The sequence below is a fragment of the Anabrus simplex genome, chromosome 1 (genome assembly GCF_040414725.1).
Source record: "Anabrus simplex isolate iqAnaSimp1 chromosome 1, ASM4041472v1, whole genome shotgun sequence".
NCBI lineage: Eukaryota > Metazoa > Arthropoda > Insecta > Orthoptera > Tettigoniidae > Anabrus > Anabrus simplex.
Genome location: NC_090265.1, coordinates 1,167,995,514 through 1,168,012,383, shown reverse-complemented (window position 1 = coordinate 1,168,012,383; position 16,870 = coordinate 1,167,995,514). Strand labels below are relative to the sequence as shown.

General features: G+C 40.9%; 1 protein-coding gene across 1 annotated transcript in view; it reads left to right on the top strand.

Annotated features, from left to right (window-relative positions):
* Positions 1 to 16,870, top strand: part of LOC136858146 (cytochrome P450 4C1) — a 163,301-nt gene that overhangs the window by 64,854 nt on the left and 81,577 nt on the right. The window contains exon 2 of the mRNA XM_067137472.2: positions 5,001 to 5,168. Within this exon, the coding sequence (XP_066993573.2) occupies positions 5,009 to 5,168 (160 nt within the window). The 5' untranslated portion in view covers positions 5,001 to 5,008. The remainder of the gene's footprint in view (positions 1 to 5,000; positions 5,169 to 16,870) is intronic.

Genomic DNA, 16,870 nt, shown 5'->3' with positions numbered 1-16,870 from the left:
ACTGCCATTACCTTGAGCTGTTGGGCCTTCCGACGAGGGCAAGGCTGCCCCTGCCTCCACTTCCACCGTACACACTCTGAGATCGGAGCGACGAAGATGACAATACGGCCCTAAAGCGCCCAGCTTTTATAGCAGAGGGGAAAGTTACAAAACTCTCTTGATCTAGGCAAAATGCCTGCACACATCCCCAATTTGAATTGGCTACAAAATAATCACTAACATTTCTGATTGGTCCATAACTTAAGAAGGATGCCGTAGTAGTGTTGACAACCTCAGCACATAAAAAAAGAACATTTACAAACACTTAAAGTTTACCAAAATAGCAAAGTGAACATTCCATAAAAATTGAATTATCCGTCCTCCCACCCGAGGGGGCACATAGGCCGATAATAGAGACTTCTGAATATTAGAGGTCCAAGTTTCTACAGACACACAGTTTCAGATTCATAGAAGGCGCGCAGTTCACATGGACGGAGGAGGTGTACCCCCGGTACAATAATAATAATAATAATAATAATAATAATAATAATAATAATAATAATAATAATAATAATAATAATAATAATAATAATAATAATAATAATAATACATACATACATACATACATACATACATACATACATACATACATACATTATCATTATAGACTGTTATGCCTTTCAGCGTTCAGTCTGCAAGCCTCTGTGAATTTGCTAAACGTCGCCACAATCCTCGATTTGCAACTAGTGTTGTGGCCTCATTTAGTTCTATACATCTTTAAATCGTTAGAAACTGAGTCTAATCATCGTCGTCTTGGTCTACCTCTACTTCTCTTACCCTCCATAGCAGAGTCCATTATTCTCCTAGGTAACCTATCCTCCTCCATTCGCCTCACATGACCCCACCACCGACGTCGGTTTATGCGTACAGCTTCATCCATCGAGTTCATTCCTAAATTAGCCCCTATATCCTCATTCCGAGTACCCTCCTGCCATTGTTCCACCTGTTTGTACCAGCAATTATTCTTGCTACTTTCATGTCTGTTACTTCTAACTAATGAATAAGATATCCTGAGTCCACCCTGCTTTTGCTCCCGTAAAGCAAAGTTGGACTGAAAACAGACCGATGTAAAGATAGTTTCGTCTGGGAGCTCACCTCCTTCTTACAGAATACTGTTGATCGCAACAGCAAAGGTGAAAGATTACGGCCTTGTCTAACCCTTGTAAGTACCCTGAACCAAGAACTCATTCTACCATCAATTCTCACTGAAGCCCAATTGTCAACATAAATGCCTTTGATTGATTTTAATAATCTACCTTTAATTCCACAGTCCCCCAGTATGGTGAACATCTTGTCCCTCGGTACCCTGTCATATGCTTTCTCTAGATCTACGAAACATAAACACAACTGCCTATTCCTCTCGTAGCATTTTTCAATTACTTGGCGCATACTGAAAATCTGATCCTGACAGCCTCTCTGTGGTCTGAAACCACACTGGTTTTCATCCAACTTCCTCTCAACGACTGATCGCACCCTCCCTTCCAGGATGCCAGTCAATACTTTGCCTGGTATACTAATCAATGAGATACCTCGATAGTTGTTGCAATCTTTCCTGTTCCCTTGCTTATAGATAGGTGCAATTACTGCTTTTGTCCAATCTGAAGGTACCTTACCAACACTCCATGCAATTTTACTACTCTATGAAGCCATTTCATTCCTGCCTTCCCACTATACTTCACCATTTCAGAAATATAATCTACATTAAGCCCTGTAATATGAGATTGACTTGTACTGGAAATACATTTGATCCCTCAGATCCCTCTATATTCAGATGCTGATAAGTTCCTTGAAAATATTGTTACGTTGGAAACCACTAATATTTACAACCACCTCCATCTAGAAACGTATTTAAATATGCTGCATACATCTAGGTTTTTTCAATTCCATTTTTAATAACTAACTAAAATATGTACATATATAAAATATTATGTTTTTCAGCAAACATTGAAATGGTGATGAAAGATAATGTATGGTGTGTAACTCATGATTTAACGAATGCTATTTTACTTGTAAAAAGCATCTATCGCCTCACATAAATTGTTACGGGATTATCGTGAATCACAGAGGCGAAAGAAGGTGCTGGGGTGAATGGGCGGACAAGCATTAGTTAATGCAATAAATTTTAAAATTCTGTTTCTTTCCTTCCTTTTTTAAAACTTAATGGACGGAAAATTTGGAACAAATAAAAATCAAGAAAATCTAAATGAGCTCCTCAGCTTCCACAACAACCGTGGACTATAAGTCCGAATATCAGGTACCAAAACTTGAGAGAATTACCAACACGATAACATACAAGGAATGAGCATTATAGCTCTGAACTGGTACACTATCTTATAAGAGCATGTTTGCTCCACTCACTTATGTAGCCTAGGAGTCTGAGCTCCAAAAGTAAATTCTGTCCAGCCTCTCAAAGGCATACATTCTTACATCACAAGGTTAAACTGGCAATTCTCATACAATCAATTAGCCCTGGTTTGAGCTCATCGTCTACTCAAGAGTTTTATAATTCACGTGTTCCAAAAGGAACTTCACACCAAAATCTATTGTTTGATAAAACAGGCGCGTGATTGCCCATACTACTGGCCGTAATATGAAAGGAAACTGTTGATTATGATCGGCTAAAAACAAAATGCAAGGAGGCGAAAAACCCGCACTCCTTCTTACGTTCAGAAGGAGTTAATACAGAACTACGATACAGCAAAGATATTCACACACATAACACAAGATAAGCGAACCAGTTTTTACAAAGATTCCACTAACACTAGTGTTAAAATAATTTCTTATTCGGCAAGCACAGCCTTTAACAATCTACCTTCCAAATTGAAACAAATCAATAAGTTGTACAGATTTAAAAAAGAAGTACGCAGGTACTTCCTTGAACAATATGTAGAAGAATAAATCGATAACCACTGTGTACCTATTTTTCCACCTTAGTTTATTTCGAATATCTTCTTTTACATGTAAAATAATGATATTATGAAGTAAATATTTGTAAAACATTCCTTGTTACATACTTTATCAGTTAACTGAAACTGAAAGCTGCCAAGCTTTGATTGTAAAGGGCAGTCCCTCCTTGAGTTACCAGCTCTCTGGGGCATTCTGTAATAAATAAATAAATAAATAAATAAATAAATAAATAAATAAATAAATAAATAAATAAATAAATAAATAAATAAATAAATAAATAAAGCTATTAAAATCCTAAGTGGGCTTATGGCCCGAAGTTACAGAGGGTAAGCCTATTCTACAGAGGGGTGGAATAAACGATAAATCTTAAATGCCAAAAGAGTTAAGATTTTAGAAGTTCAGAAAATTTTAGTCACCCCATACCAAGTTGAATGGGAATCAAGCAGAGTGTAATCACTCTTTGTTCCCTTAGTTTACGTGTTTGCCAGCAGTGATTTGAACAGAGTCCTCAGACTTGCTGAAAATCTATATTTAAACCATAAAAGTAGAACTTTAAATGAATAAAAGAAGTTTGGAACTTTCCCCTCGAGCTATCTGCCTGGAGCTATCACATATTATAAATATCTGCCATTGACTTTCTTTCTAGGCCTTCCGAACGCCGCCCGAGGCCCCTGTCCCTTTAGTACACACCGCACACAATAAACTGGAGCGATGAAGATGACGATACAGTCTTAAAGTGCTCAGCTTTTATAGGAATTTGAGGGGAATTTTCCATAACTCTTTACAGATAAGCTGGATGCCTGCACACACCCTCAATTTTAATTTACTGATTGGTTGATAGCTATTGAAAAAGGAAGCAGCAGGAGTATAGACAACTTTGATACATGAACAAAACCATATTCAAAAACTAAGGTTAGCCAACTGTGAAAATACTAATTTCTTAGTAAGTTAATTAGAATTCAACCCGCTAGGGGGAGCAGTTAAACCGATGATAGAGACATCTAGCGGTTGAATATCCTAGTTACTTGCATATCATTTCAAGGCAGCTTATCTAGATGGCCTTATAGAAGGCGTATTGCTGGTACATAAATTACTACCGTTTTTGCTAGTGGATTAACGTCACACTGACATATCGAAGATTATTGGTGACGCAAGGATTGTATTTATTTTAGGACGGCCGTAGTTATTCTGCAAAGTGTTCGCCGGTAGAGGGGAACGGATAGCGGGATGTCTAGGGAAATTTAAAAAGATTGAGGTCAGAATAATGTGTTTTAAGATATTTCATCACCTAAAATGTATCCGTTTTAATTGAATTGCAAGCAATTAAGGCAAGTTTTCTTATTTATTTACTTGTTATTAATCTGAAGTAAAACAGTAATGCTTTACAAAGTAACCAGGGATATTTTTCTTAGGTTATGGTTAAATATACCAAAATTTGTATGGCCGAGGATAGCACGTGGCATGTCGTCTGGAAATATGAAGGAACCTTCAAAGAATCCCTTCGGTATGCCGATTTAAGTTTTCAATGACACCTTTCTTCCCATCTGTAGCCTAGGCCATCAAGTTCGGCCTGACTCTCCCATGACGTACTGTTGAACACACATTCAATACCATACGGCGCGTCAAGACTTGAAATCGGTCTACGATGGAAGAATATAAGCCATGTGGATGCTCAGCGTTCACAAAAAAATGGTGCAAAAGAATACTAATTCAAGACAGTGTGACTAAGACATGTGGGCCGCAACCAAGCAGCCGAACGTGTTTGTTCCAACGTTAATTTATTTTTAAATGGAATAGATAATCCGAAGTTTTGTTACATGTTCATTACATTTTATGCATTTAATTTCTCTTCCATAGAGTGCAAATGGACACAAAGTTCTATTGTACAGATTCGTTGGTATTAATGCACGATATGCACTGAATTTATGTTCTACATTCTACATTGCACAAACTATTTTTTTCACATTAACCCTTATGTTTCATGAACCGGGGGTGGAAGTTGAAATGCGCCCATATTCTCTAAAGTAACTTCTAACACGATTGTTATGTTCCAGATCTCATCATGTTCCTGATCGTGTCCGCTCTGGTGCTTGGAGCACTTTCTGCATTAGTTGTCTTCTGGCCGCGTATCTCACGAAGTGGCCGACTGACTTCACGTATTCCAGGGCCAACACCACTGCCTGTCATCGGTAATGCCAGGGAATTTGGAAGCAATACTGTAGGTAAGAAGTTATGTTTCTTATTGGCCATAGTTCAAAAGCCGTATTTAGAGTATGCAGGTCCCCAGGCTGAAGACGCTCTGCGGCTTCCATCATCCCTATTCTGACACAGTCCTCTGTGGGAAATATCCCATATCCCATATCCCAAATGGCCATTAAAATATGTTTACGTCCGACTCGTTGGCTGAACGGTCAGCGTACTGGCCTTTGGTTCAGAGGGTCCCGGGTTCGATTCCCGGCCGGGTCGGGGATTTTAACCTTAATTGGTTAATTCCAATGGCACGGGGGCTGGGTGTATGTGTTGTCTTTATCATCATTTCATCCTCATCATGACGCGCAGGTCGCCTATGGGAGTCAAATTGAAAGACCTACACCTGGCGAGCCGAACCCGTCCTGGGATATCCCGGCACTAAAAGCCATACGACATTTCATTTCATGACTAATTACATTAAACCGAATTTGGTTAGTCCAATCTGTATTTTGTTACACGTCACATGATATAAGTCGCAATTCTCCTCGCACAATACACACATACATTCCTTTCTCGGGGTGTGAAAAGTTTTGTTAGCACACACGCGGTGATGAAAACCGTGTGTTGCTAATCTAGTCACTGTGTGGCTGAATTCATAGACCGCCTTCATCCAATCCGTACTGGTCATAGCCTCTGTGGTGTAAAATGTTTCCCATATATCTCCCTTCTTGCTTCGCAGCTCCGTTTGTAACTGGTTAAATGCATTTGTAGATGACAGTATTAGTTTGGAACGTAGTTCTTTTGTATAGAAGAGTTCTCTTGTCAGCTCGTAACATAGTCTTGAAGGGGTGAATTTGGACAAACATAATACCTTTTTCATGTAGATTGCTTTTACACTTTCAATGTCTCGACAGAGCGATGTTCCCATATCAATTCATATGGGAATATCCATTTTTCGTTTGTTAAAAATGGCTTAAAGTTGATCACATTCTGTGTGTAACATATAACACGTAATGCTGATAACCCCCTTTATGGACAATCTTTCTTGTTCTTATTCTTATTCCTTTACGCAGATGACATCTAATCTTGATGAACTGCAAGATTTCATGGGCAATATGGCGGCATGGGCACATATGAACAAGCTAGAACTGAACGAAAATAAGACCGTTCATATGACTTTCCGAAAAGGAAACAGAAAAAAACAGAGCGACAAAATAATTTATAGAGGCACTACCAAGGATAAAACATTTAAAATATGTAGGAACTGCACAACAGACCAGCGAAGTAACTTTTAATTAGCGTGTCAGAGAAAGAGTGGTCGCTGCATTTCGTGCTTTGGGTGATACCTGCCGTATCAGATTGCTCTCTCTGTAGACACAGCGATAAAGCTTTTTAACCACGAAATCGGGCCTATGGCATACATCTAATCTGGCATCATATTAAAAGGACCGACCTACAACAATGGGAAGCAGTAAAGACTACATTCCTAACAGGGGCATTCGGTATCCCTAATCTAACTCCCTCAAGACTGGCGTACGAGCTAGCAAAAGAGCCGTTTTTAATTGAGGAAATGAGATTGGAATTTCTACTCTCGCCCACAGGAGCATACGAAACCTTCATACGGGAAGGACAGAGAGGAGGAATTACATTGATCTTGACTTCTGTGGCACTAGTGCAACCGGACTCACAAGGAAACCCTTCCATCTGCTATCTCCGATCTGATTGAGATTTGGTACAACTTCAGTAGGAATGTTTTATTCAGACATATCAAAATTAGATGCCCAGTCGTATATTTAGCTCCTGTTTTGGAGTGTCAAAATTTGCTCATTTAAGCACCGCGTGGACAGGAGTGAAGGCGGGAAGCAGGTACAGGCGGGGTGGCCGGCCAGTTCTTGTGTCAATTTTTCGCTCTTTCTTTCTTTCTCCCCCCCTCTCTCTCTCTCTCACACACACACGTACATATACACATTACTTCCCTAACCTCGGCAATGAGGCGAATGGGACACCAGGCAAATGCTGGGGTGGTACCTTAATTAACAACATGGCCGCTTCCTTCCCAGTCCCAAAACTGTCCTATCCTTAAATAGCAGAAAACTTTCGATGTGTTAATGTGACGCTAATCCACTATCAAAAAAAGTTTCTTACGGCAATAATTATTGTTGTTTTCCTTACACGGTAGTGTGTCAGTGTTTACGAACTATGAATACAGCGTATTAGGGGTATACTTTCAGATATTTTGCTGGTCGGTACAGAAAAATACATCTCAAAACATGCTACCTACGTTTTACCTTTTTTAGTTTCCCATAAATGAGGCAAATAATTTAGGATCTAACTTGTTTTGAAAGGCCGTAGTTGGAAACGCCGGTTATGTCACACTGCCGTCGTGTAGTACAGTAGCAGAGTATAAGCGTTGTTGAACCTGTCTGTTATTGAAGGCCAACACATGTCGCTGTGCTTACCCCTAACCGCTGGGCAAGTAGGGGTGGTAGGACCACATGACAGACCACTTCCTGTACTCGAAAACTGGTCTAGGGTACTCTGTAAGAAGTACATGTAATCCTTACCGACATATACCTTCTCATGTTGCCGCCGAGTGCTACTTTGAACTCGTACAAACCTTTTTCTATAAATGTAATTATTGTGTTATTCGGATTTGTATGGATATATTCGTTGGTTGAAATGGAACTGAGCTTACAACGTAATTCATAAACAATACCTAAAGTTTACTTTTAAAATGGTCAAGCTTCAGGACCAAGTTCTGTAGAAATTCAGTCTTCTACGACAATTAAAACAGTGTATGAGGCGGGATATCCGTACCAGTGCATACATGCGAATCAAGTGTTGTGCAATGGTGTGTGATTTATAAGACGTCAGTGACATTACTCAGTGATCCAAACTGACAAAAAGAACGAAAATAGTTAATGAGTTAATGCACAGTGGGGGCACGATTTCAGTGCTGTTACTGTGTCAGTGTATGTTGAATTTCTGATAACAGACATTGCGAGTTGTCTATAATATTTTCATAATATTTTCAGGTCAACGACAAAACGGTGGACACTTAAAAAGGCGCTATCCATAGATTCAATGAAATTGTTATTCATGTCACAAATATCAAAGATCGGAGTTGCATCCATGCTTTTGAAAATTGCTGGAAGGATAAAGAGCTACTATGAAAGTGCCACGCCAGGATGAGTGGCTCAGACGGTTGAGGCGTTGGCCTTCTGACCCCAACTTGGCAGGGTTGATCCTGTCTCAGTCCGATGGTATTTGAAGGTGCTCAAATACGTCACCCGCGTGTCTGTAGATTTGATGATGATGATGATGATGATTGTTGTTTAAAAGGGCCTAACAGCTAGATCATCGGCTCCTAATGGTACGAGGTGCAACGAAATGAAACGGCAATTAAAACTTCCAAATGTGTCCACTGAAATGAAATGGCGTACGGCTTTTAATGCCGGGAGTGTCCGAAGACATGTTCGGTTCGCCAGGTGCAGGTCTTTTGATTTGACTCCCGTAGGCGACCTGCGCGTCGTGATGAAGATGAAATGATGATGAAGACGTCACATACACCCAGCCCTCGTGTCAGCGAAATTAACCAATGATGGTTAAAATGCCCGACCCTACCTGGAATCGAACCCGGGACCCTTGTGGCCAAAGGCCAGCACGCTAACCATTTAGCTATGGAGCCGATGTGTCCACTGACTAAAATCTAAAACGAATGATGATGACAAAATGACTGTGAATTCAAAACAATCAGCGGATCCAATTCACAATGCCTCATATTCTGATATGGTGCTTGTTGTCCACAGGGGTCCAAAATTTAGCTCACCGGCCCCTCATAATTGTACTAATCACTGGTAAAACAGAAGTATGGTGTTCCTCGCATGATGGTACTAATCACAGGTAACATAGACTCATGGTATTCCTCGCATGGTGGTACAAACCACAGGTGATATATTGTACCCTCGCCTTATGGGTGCAGTATATCACACACAATGGCACCACTCACAGGTAACACAGACCCATGGTGTTTCTCACATAAGGGTACTACACACAAGCAACGCAGACTCATGGTGCTCCTCACTTAATGGAACTAATCAGACTCGCCGGTATTCCCGTCGTGTTCCTCACATAGTGGAACTTACTTGCTTGTTGTTTAAAGGGGTCTAACATCGAAGGTCATCGGCCCACATAGTTGAACTAATCACAGGCCACGTATACTCATTTTGATCACAAAGTGGTACTAATCGTAGTCCCACGGTGTATCGCACATTATGGTACTACCCTACAGGTAACACAGACCCATGGTGTTGATCACATAAAGGCACTACTTACAGGCAATGCAGACCCATGGTGCTCCTTATATAGTGGTACTACTCATAGGTAATGCAGACCCGTTCTGAATACAGGGGAACCAACGCAATTCAGCGTGGTGCACGGCAGCTCCTCCCGCATGGACGCCAGTCTGTGATGCCACGCTCCCGTTAACCCGCTTCGGTGGAATTCACACGATGGTACTAATCACAGGTAACGCCGAGATTAATGGTGTTCCTCACATAAAGGTTCTAATCGCAAGTAACGTCGGCCCATGGTGTTCCTCACTTAATTGTACTAATCACAAGTAATCTCATGGTTCCAGTTCCTTAATCGCTTGATCGCCCCTTTTAGTTGCCTCTTACGACAGGCAAGAAATACCGTGGGTGTATTCGCCGTCTACGTCCCTCATCCACAGGGCGTATCGGTAGATTTATACATATTTGGAATTGCGCACAAATGTGCAAGTACAGTTCGTGTAATTCAGTCTTTACTGTAATCGACTACCGACCTGACTCTCTTGTTGCAAACAGTTATATAATACTTGTCACAGTGTTTTCCACATAATACACACACGCACTCAATATTTGTCTCAAGAAATTTCTTATTAGTACACAATTTATGATGAAAGCCATGAACTGCGAGTCTTGTTAAACAGATCTTAATGGTTGGTTTTCTTTCGTCCGTCTCCTGTCAATCATTGCGTCAGTAACGTAGAAGTCTTCAGATATTTCTGCACGTTTTTGTTTTCTTCTCTCAATCACTTTAGTTGCAAGATTAGTAGCAGGTAGTGGTTGATTCAGCCGTAGATCTTCGAAATAGAATTGTTCTCTTGCCAGTTCATAAACTAGACAAGAAGATGCTGTTCTTGAGACTCCCAACACTCTTTTCAGGTAAATTGCTTTCATTTTTTCCAGTGTAGTTAAATCAGTTAAAGATATTTTTTCCAAAATAAATTCTATACCGTATATTAGTATTGGGGAGATTTTTACTTGGAATAGCGTTAATGCTGTTTGCAAAGACAGTCTGGCAATGTTCTTAATAGTGTATATCACTGCGATAGCAGCTGTAGCTCTCTCCTTTATGTGGAGCCGAAATGAATTACATGAAGTCTGTAGGATAATGCCAAGATATTTATATGAAATTACAGTCTCAACCTCTTTGTTTCCTAGGGTCACTTTGCCCTCTGCTGAGGTTTTCCCCCTTTTCGGTCATTCATGTGCAATATTTTGATGAAATTGATGGTGAAGTAATTTTCATCAGCCCAGAGATATAAAGCGTTTAATGTTTTTTTGTAGTTCATATCTGTTTGATGAATCCAGAATCATATCATCTGCATACATGTACCAAGATACTGATTTAATTGTCTCTAAAATCTTTGTAATATCTGCAGATGCGATATTGAACTATAAACGACTCATTGGGTCTCCTTGTAAAACCCCATTTGTCTGGGTAATCACTCGTGATCTACTTACTCCATCCCTTATTTCCAAATTGTTGAAAGTCAAAATGTTTTTAACAGCTGATGTGATTTCATTTCCTCCTTTTGTCATGACATCCAGTTTTTCTAAAAGTTTCGTTCTGTCAGTTAGATCGAATGCTTTGGTGTATTCAATGAAAACGGTGTGAAACTTTCCTTTTGGATGCCTTATAGCTTGATCAATGTCATTTAGAAGATAGCCTATGGCTTGTGGTGTTGATCTCCTTTCTCTGAAACCAAACTGTTCGTCAGGAATTAGTAGCTCTATTATCTTCGTGAGTCTCTCAGCGAGTAATTTTGAGTAGATTTTAAAAATATTGTTTTCCAAAGCTATTCCACGATACGAATTTGGATCCTTAGCGTCACCTTTTCCCTTATAGAGTACTTTTATTACAGATTTTCTCCATTCTTCTGGAATCTTACGTGTGGTTAAATATTTGTTGAATAATTCTGTCCAAATTTCGATTAGTACATCTGCCGAATCTTTTAGCACCTCATAAATCATATATAGGCCTGCGGCATTATTATATTTTGTTTTCTTTATTGCTGATTCTATTTCGTTTGCTGTGAATAAGGGAATCTTCTCTATCTCGAATGATTGTCTTGTATCGGGTAGAGAAATAGGTACTCTATTATGTCGCCAGCATAACAAAGATTGTAGTGAAACAGGTCGTAGTTTGTATAATATTATGAATAATTACACAATAAATATTTCGTTAAATTTAAAATGTTCTACTTATTGCATTCCCTTCCCTTCCTCTCACTTATCAAATATTTTCCTAGACGTCGCCATTTTATTTTAAAGAAAAAGTAGGCTGATTAACTTCTAGTTCTCTTTTCGTCATATAACCTTTGTTTGCCTCTTGGGATCAAGTGGATACGAAGCAGTAATTAGTCACATCATGCACGCTGCATAAGATTAACGAACTCAGAAAGCGAATATTTTATTTCTTCAAAAAAAATAGCAAAACCTGCACAAGATAGTCTAAAGTGCTAACACACACACACACACACACACACACACACACACACACACACACGCGCGCGCGCGCGCGCGGAGAGAAAGAGAGAGCGCGAGAAAGAGCATGTTAGTGTACAGGTCGAAACATGCATAACCATGTCCACGTGATCACTGCATGTCAAAACAGCGTGACCTTAGTATGACACACGCTCAGTCCCGCTGTCTCTTTCCACCCATTAGTCATATCTATCTGAATATCCTCCTCCTAACAGAGAGTTCTATCCTCCCTATAGAACTAGTAGCTTATAACTATCTCCTCGTCCTCCTCCTTGTAGACTTAGACTTCCTCCTCCTTCCTCATCCTCCTCAACCTAATAAACCTAGTAGCGTATGACAGCCTATTCCTCCTCCTTCTCATAGACTACGACTTCCTCCTCCTCATCCTCCTTCTCCTCTTCCGCCTCATAGACTTAGCAGTTCAATAAGGCTGAGGAGGGAGGAGGAAGTCTATGTCTATGAGGAGGATGAGGAGTAGTTATAAGCTACTAGTTCTATAAGGAGGATAGATCTCTCTGTTAGGAGGTTAAATAGCCCGCGCTATGACGTCACAGCTCTGTCAGGAGAAGGCCTGAGCGTTCGGTTATGTGAAGATAATCATGGATTTTAAATCACCGACGCTTATTATGTCACAGCTCCGTCACTCCTTCAAGGGGAGACGGCAAAGAGCCTGTGTGTGTGTGTGTGTGTGTGTGTGTGTGTGTGTGTGTGTGTGTGTGTGTGTGTGTGTGTGTGTGTGTGTGTGTGTGTGTGTGTGTGTGTGTGTGTGTGAGGTTACCGTTCGTGGCTAAGGTTAGGTTAACCACACCTACAAGTCACCTCACCAGTTCGGCTCCTCCAAGGGGAGTCCGTCTGAGATTAGGTTAGCGTTCCTCGTAGCGAGGTTGGCTTAACGTCGTCATGGCGTCATAACCTCAACTACCAGTAACCTAACCTACGAGTATTGGACTCCTCCAAGGGAAGCGTGTGAGTGTGAGGTTAGGCTAACACGTCATAATGATGTCTTGAACTCATCTGCAGGTCACTTAACCGATTTCTGGCTCCTCCGAGGGCGCCAGACCGATTCGGCTCCTCCAAAGGGGTCAATGACCTGTCCGACTCAGCTCCTCCAAGGGGGTCTCCATCGGATTTGGCTCCTCCAATGTGGCTCGTGGGGTTAGCTTTGCCCGGTTATGACGTCATAACCCCACCTAGGGGTCAAAACACCTGTGGTTGGCCACTGAGGTTAGCATTGCTCTCTTACGTATAGGTATGGCGTCATAACCTCACCTAGGGTTCAAAAGCATCCCATATCATTCCTTGACCAATTGGTCCCCTCCAATGGAGTCTGTGAGGTTAAGCTTGCTCTCGTACGCAAGGTTAGGACGTCTTATCCTCACCGAGACATGTCAAAACCGACATTGCACCTCTACTCAACATTGTATCAGAACCGACATTTCACCCCTACTCAACATTGTATCAGAACCGAAATTGCCCCTCTACTCAAAATAGTGTGGTAAAATGCTGACGCAGCACCCATTGTTTTAGAACATACTTTGCTACGCTACTTCCACACGTTCATCTTCGTTACTTAAAAGCTCATTATCCGCATCTCCATTCCCTATAAGTGATCGAATTCCGTCGTTAATATCATCATCAATCATCATCATCTACAGACATTCTGCCTAATGGTAGGTCCGTGACACCATCTGCTCCTCTTCCAGGTCTGCTCTTTGGTCGCCTGATAAAAAAGGCGCTTTAGAAATAAGGTAACAGGAGCTTGCACGTAGAAATATTTTATTGGCAGATACAATAATACACAGTACCGGTAGTAGGGCACTGATACGTATTACTATTCAGCATAGTCACCATACTTCCAACAGTACAGCAAGGCATTGACAGTGCCATGGAAGAAAGCTGCGTCCAGTCGCTGAAACCACGCCAAGATGGTATACTGAAGGCTGTATCGTCGTTGAATCACTTATCATCCGGGTACTTCTTCAACGGATGCCAGGTTTAGATAAGTTTACTTCACAACCAGAATGGCCAATATACAGCCTGCGTCATCTTGAAAAACAGAAACCATCGAGAAACAATCGATACAAACTCCAGAATGGTCAACCTACCACCTGTTGTACCGAAAGGAAGACACCAAAAATTAGAAACTGAAAAACTCGTAGCTAATTAAAAACCGTTGGATTTAATCCCCTAGAAAATCCCTCAGCATTTGGGCCCCTAAGCTTCAGCCCGTTCACCCCACCCCCTTCTAAGCAACGCGGGTTTTTTTCCATAGATCCAGACCTGCTCAGTATGCTTCCCGCATCCATTTTGACTACCATACGTGTGCTGAGCTGGAATGGACAGTTTTATATTGAAGAAGGTGACTGTATACGAAACCTGAGAATCTTTCTCAATGATCACATACCAGACAAATGGCTGTGGACATGGAGGTCCCTTGAGTGCCCCGCCCCCCTCCATGGTTATCTAATATAACAACTCTTTGACTTGTGCGTTATTGTAGCCTGTCTTTGTAGGGCGATTTTCTTTAAGGGGAGCGGGAACAGAGCAGAGGGCGTTCTGTTGTGGGTGCACAAGGGTGTTTTGCGTCGCTGTACATGTTGAACTGAAGTGCTGTAAGTAATGGAAAGTTCCTTTAACCTTGTAATATCATCTGTTCGTGCTAAGTTGCCGGCCAGTCAGCTTGTCCTTTAACTTACACTCTTTTGCAAAAGAAATTACGCTCCATGAAGAAGTTGTCATTTTGCTGCAAGTTAATTTCAAACACATAGTCAAATGTTTAGCGTAGTGGTGCAGTTAATTGAACGGTCTCTCCACAAGAGGCCGTGGACCTAATGCCACTATTGACCAATATAAATGCTAGCAGAGACTACTCGTACGTAGTTAGAACGGTACTTTCGTTTTCATCTTCCTCCCCCAACTTCCTGTGCTTGTGGCTTGTCTGATACTGACAGTAATCATCTTCTGTTACAATGTCCTGCTTTTGATGTTCCCCGCCAGCGCTTCCTATCCTCTTTGCTTAACATGGGCATCCCCTTCCCCACAAGTATTTCGTGTTTATTATCCTCTCTAACTCCTACTCTTGTGAACAGCATAAATCAGTTTCTTGATGAAGCACATATTATATTATAATCCTCTGACAGTCTCTTTATGCTCTCTCTTCCATTGCAAAATGTTTATCATAATTTTGGTAGGATATAAATCTCTTTACCCTCTGTCTATATGTTATCATCGTTTCTTGTGTGACTCCTATGGAATGTTTTTTTTTTTTCTTTTTTTTTTCTATCAATTACTTTTTAAAGTACAATACGAGTGATACATGTGTCAGTGTTAAGTAATTAATGTTTTCGTGACTGGACGATAACACATGAGTCCAACCACACCTTTCAAGAAGAAGAAGAAGAAGAACGGTACTTCCGGTTGCGGAAAGTTCGTCGATCACTCGCACAGACATATTATAGATCTAGACTGGCAATGAGCAGCAGGATTCTGAAGTCGGAAGCGTGCCGCCGCGGCCATCTTACGTCACTACACTGCCCGCTTGCATTAATGTAAAATAGTAGGTGAAACGGGAATATTGGATAGGAGATAATTAAAATAATTGAAAGCACATCAAAATAATAACAACCACACTGATTAATCAAACCTATTTGGTCTTTCATTTTACTGTTAAAGAAAGAAACAATGGTATATCAATTTACGAATGCTTAAAAATTACCAGCCTGTTTTAAACCGATTTATGGTCAAATCTGTTTCCATTCAACTCTCTTACAGCACGATTTGCACGTGTTTTCAGGGTTGTTTGTATGTCCAACCCTCGTTCCGTTTTTGTACAGGGTCGGATATGAAGTGAGATGAATATGTCGTGGCGAGGTTTTATGACCGGATGGCCTTCCTGACGTCAACCCAACAGAGGAGTTAATGAGAAACAATGAATGACGTAATATATGATAGTAGGAAGGAAGAGGGTGAAATCCGATGCCGGCACATAGACTTCTCCTGTCGAATAGCACCAAAGGGTCTGCTCGAGGCTTATCTTCCCCATCCGACGGACGAATCACCATCACTCCATTTGAGCACTACGGAGTGGTTTTTGGCACGCAATCTAATGATTGGATATTGTATAACACCACCTCCCCTACCTTGCTGGCCAACATTCTGATAGTGAATTATTTTTCGACCAATGGGACTCGAACTGGCTAACCACGATGTCAGACTGTTTAGACTTCAATGCCACCAGGCGGGCTATGACACGTATTTTCAGGTACAGTAATGAAATTAGAGTAATAAGGCGATAGACGTGCGTGTCCTTTGAGTTTAGATCTAAAGCATGTGAGCTTAAACTTGAAAAAAAAAAAAAAAAACCCTACATAATGTTTCATACAACTTAGCTGTGACTTCATTAGGTATGTTCCCTTTCATGACTGAGGTTAAACGATTACATGTGTTCTCTCCGAAATACATCTCAGTAAGTTTGCACCCACGAACAACATCTTTCGTAGGAACATGCAGATTACCTCCATTCTTGAAAGAAATGGATGGGTAAGGATTTTCTAACAATAATGTTTAATGTTATTTATTTTACGTCTCACTAACTACTTCTGTTTTCGGAGACGACGAGGTGCCGGAATTTTGCCCCGCGGTTCTTTTACGTGCCAGTAGCCTAAACATACCGACAGAAGACTGGCGTATTTGAATACCTTCAAATACCACCGGACTGAGCCAGGATCGAACGTGTCAGGTTGGGGTCAGAATGCCTACGCCTCAACCGTCTGAGGCACTCAGCTCAAATAAGAATTTTCTTTTTGTACAATGGCTTCCTTGCAAGTATCTTTACCTCCAAGTCCTGAGATATATTCAATAATATTCTGTGATAATAAACCTAACAAATTTTTTGATTGTTACAAGCTTACCAATCTTTCCAC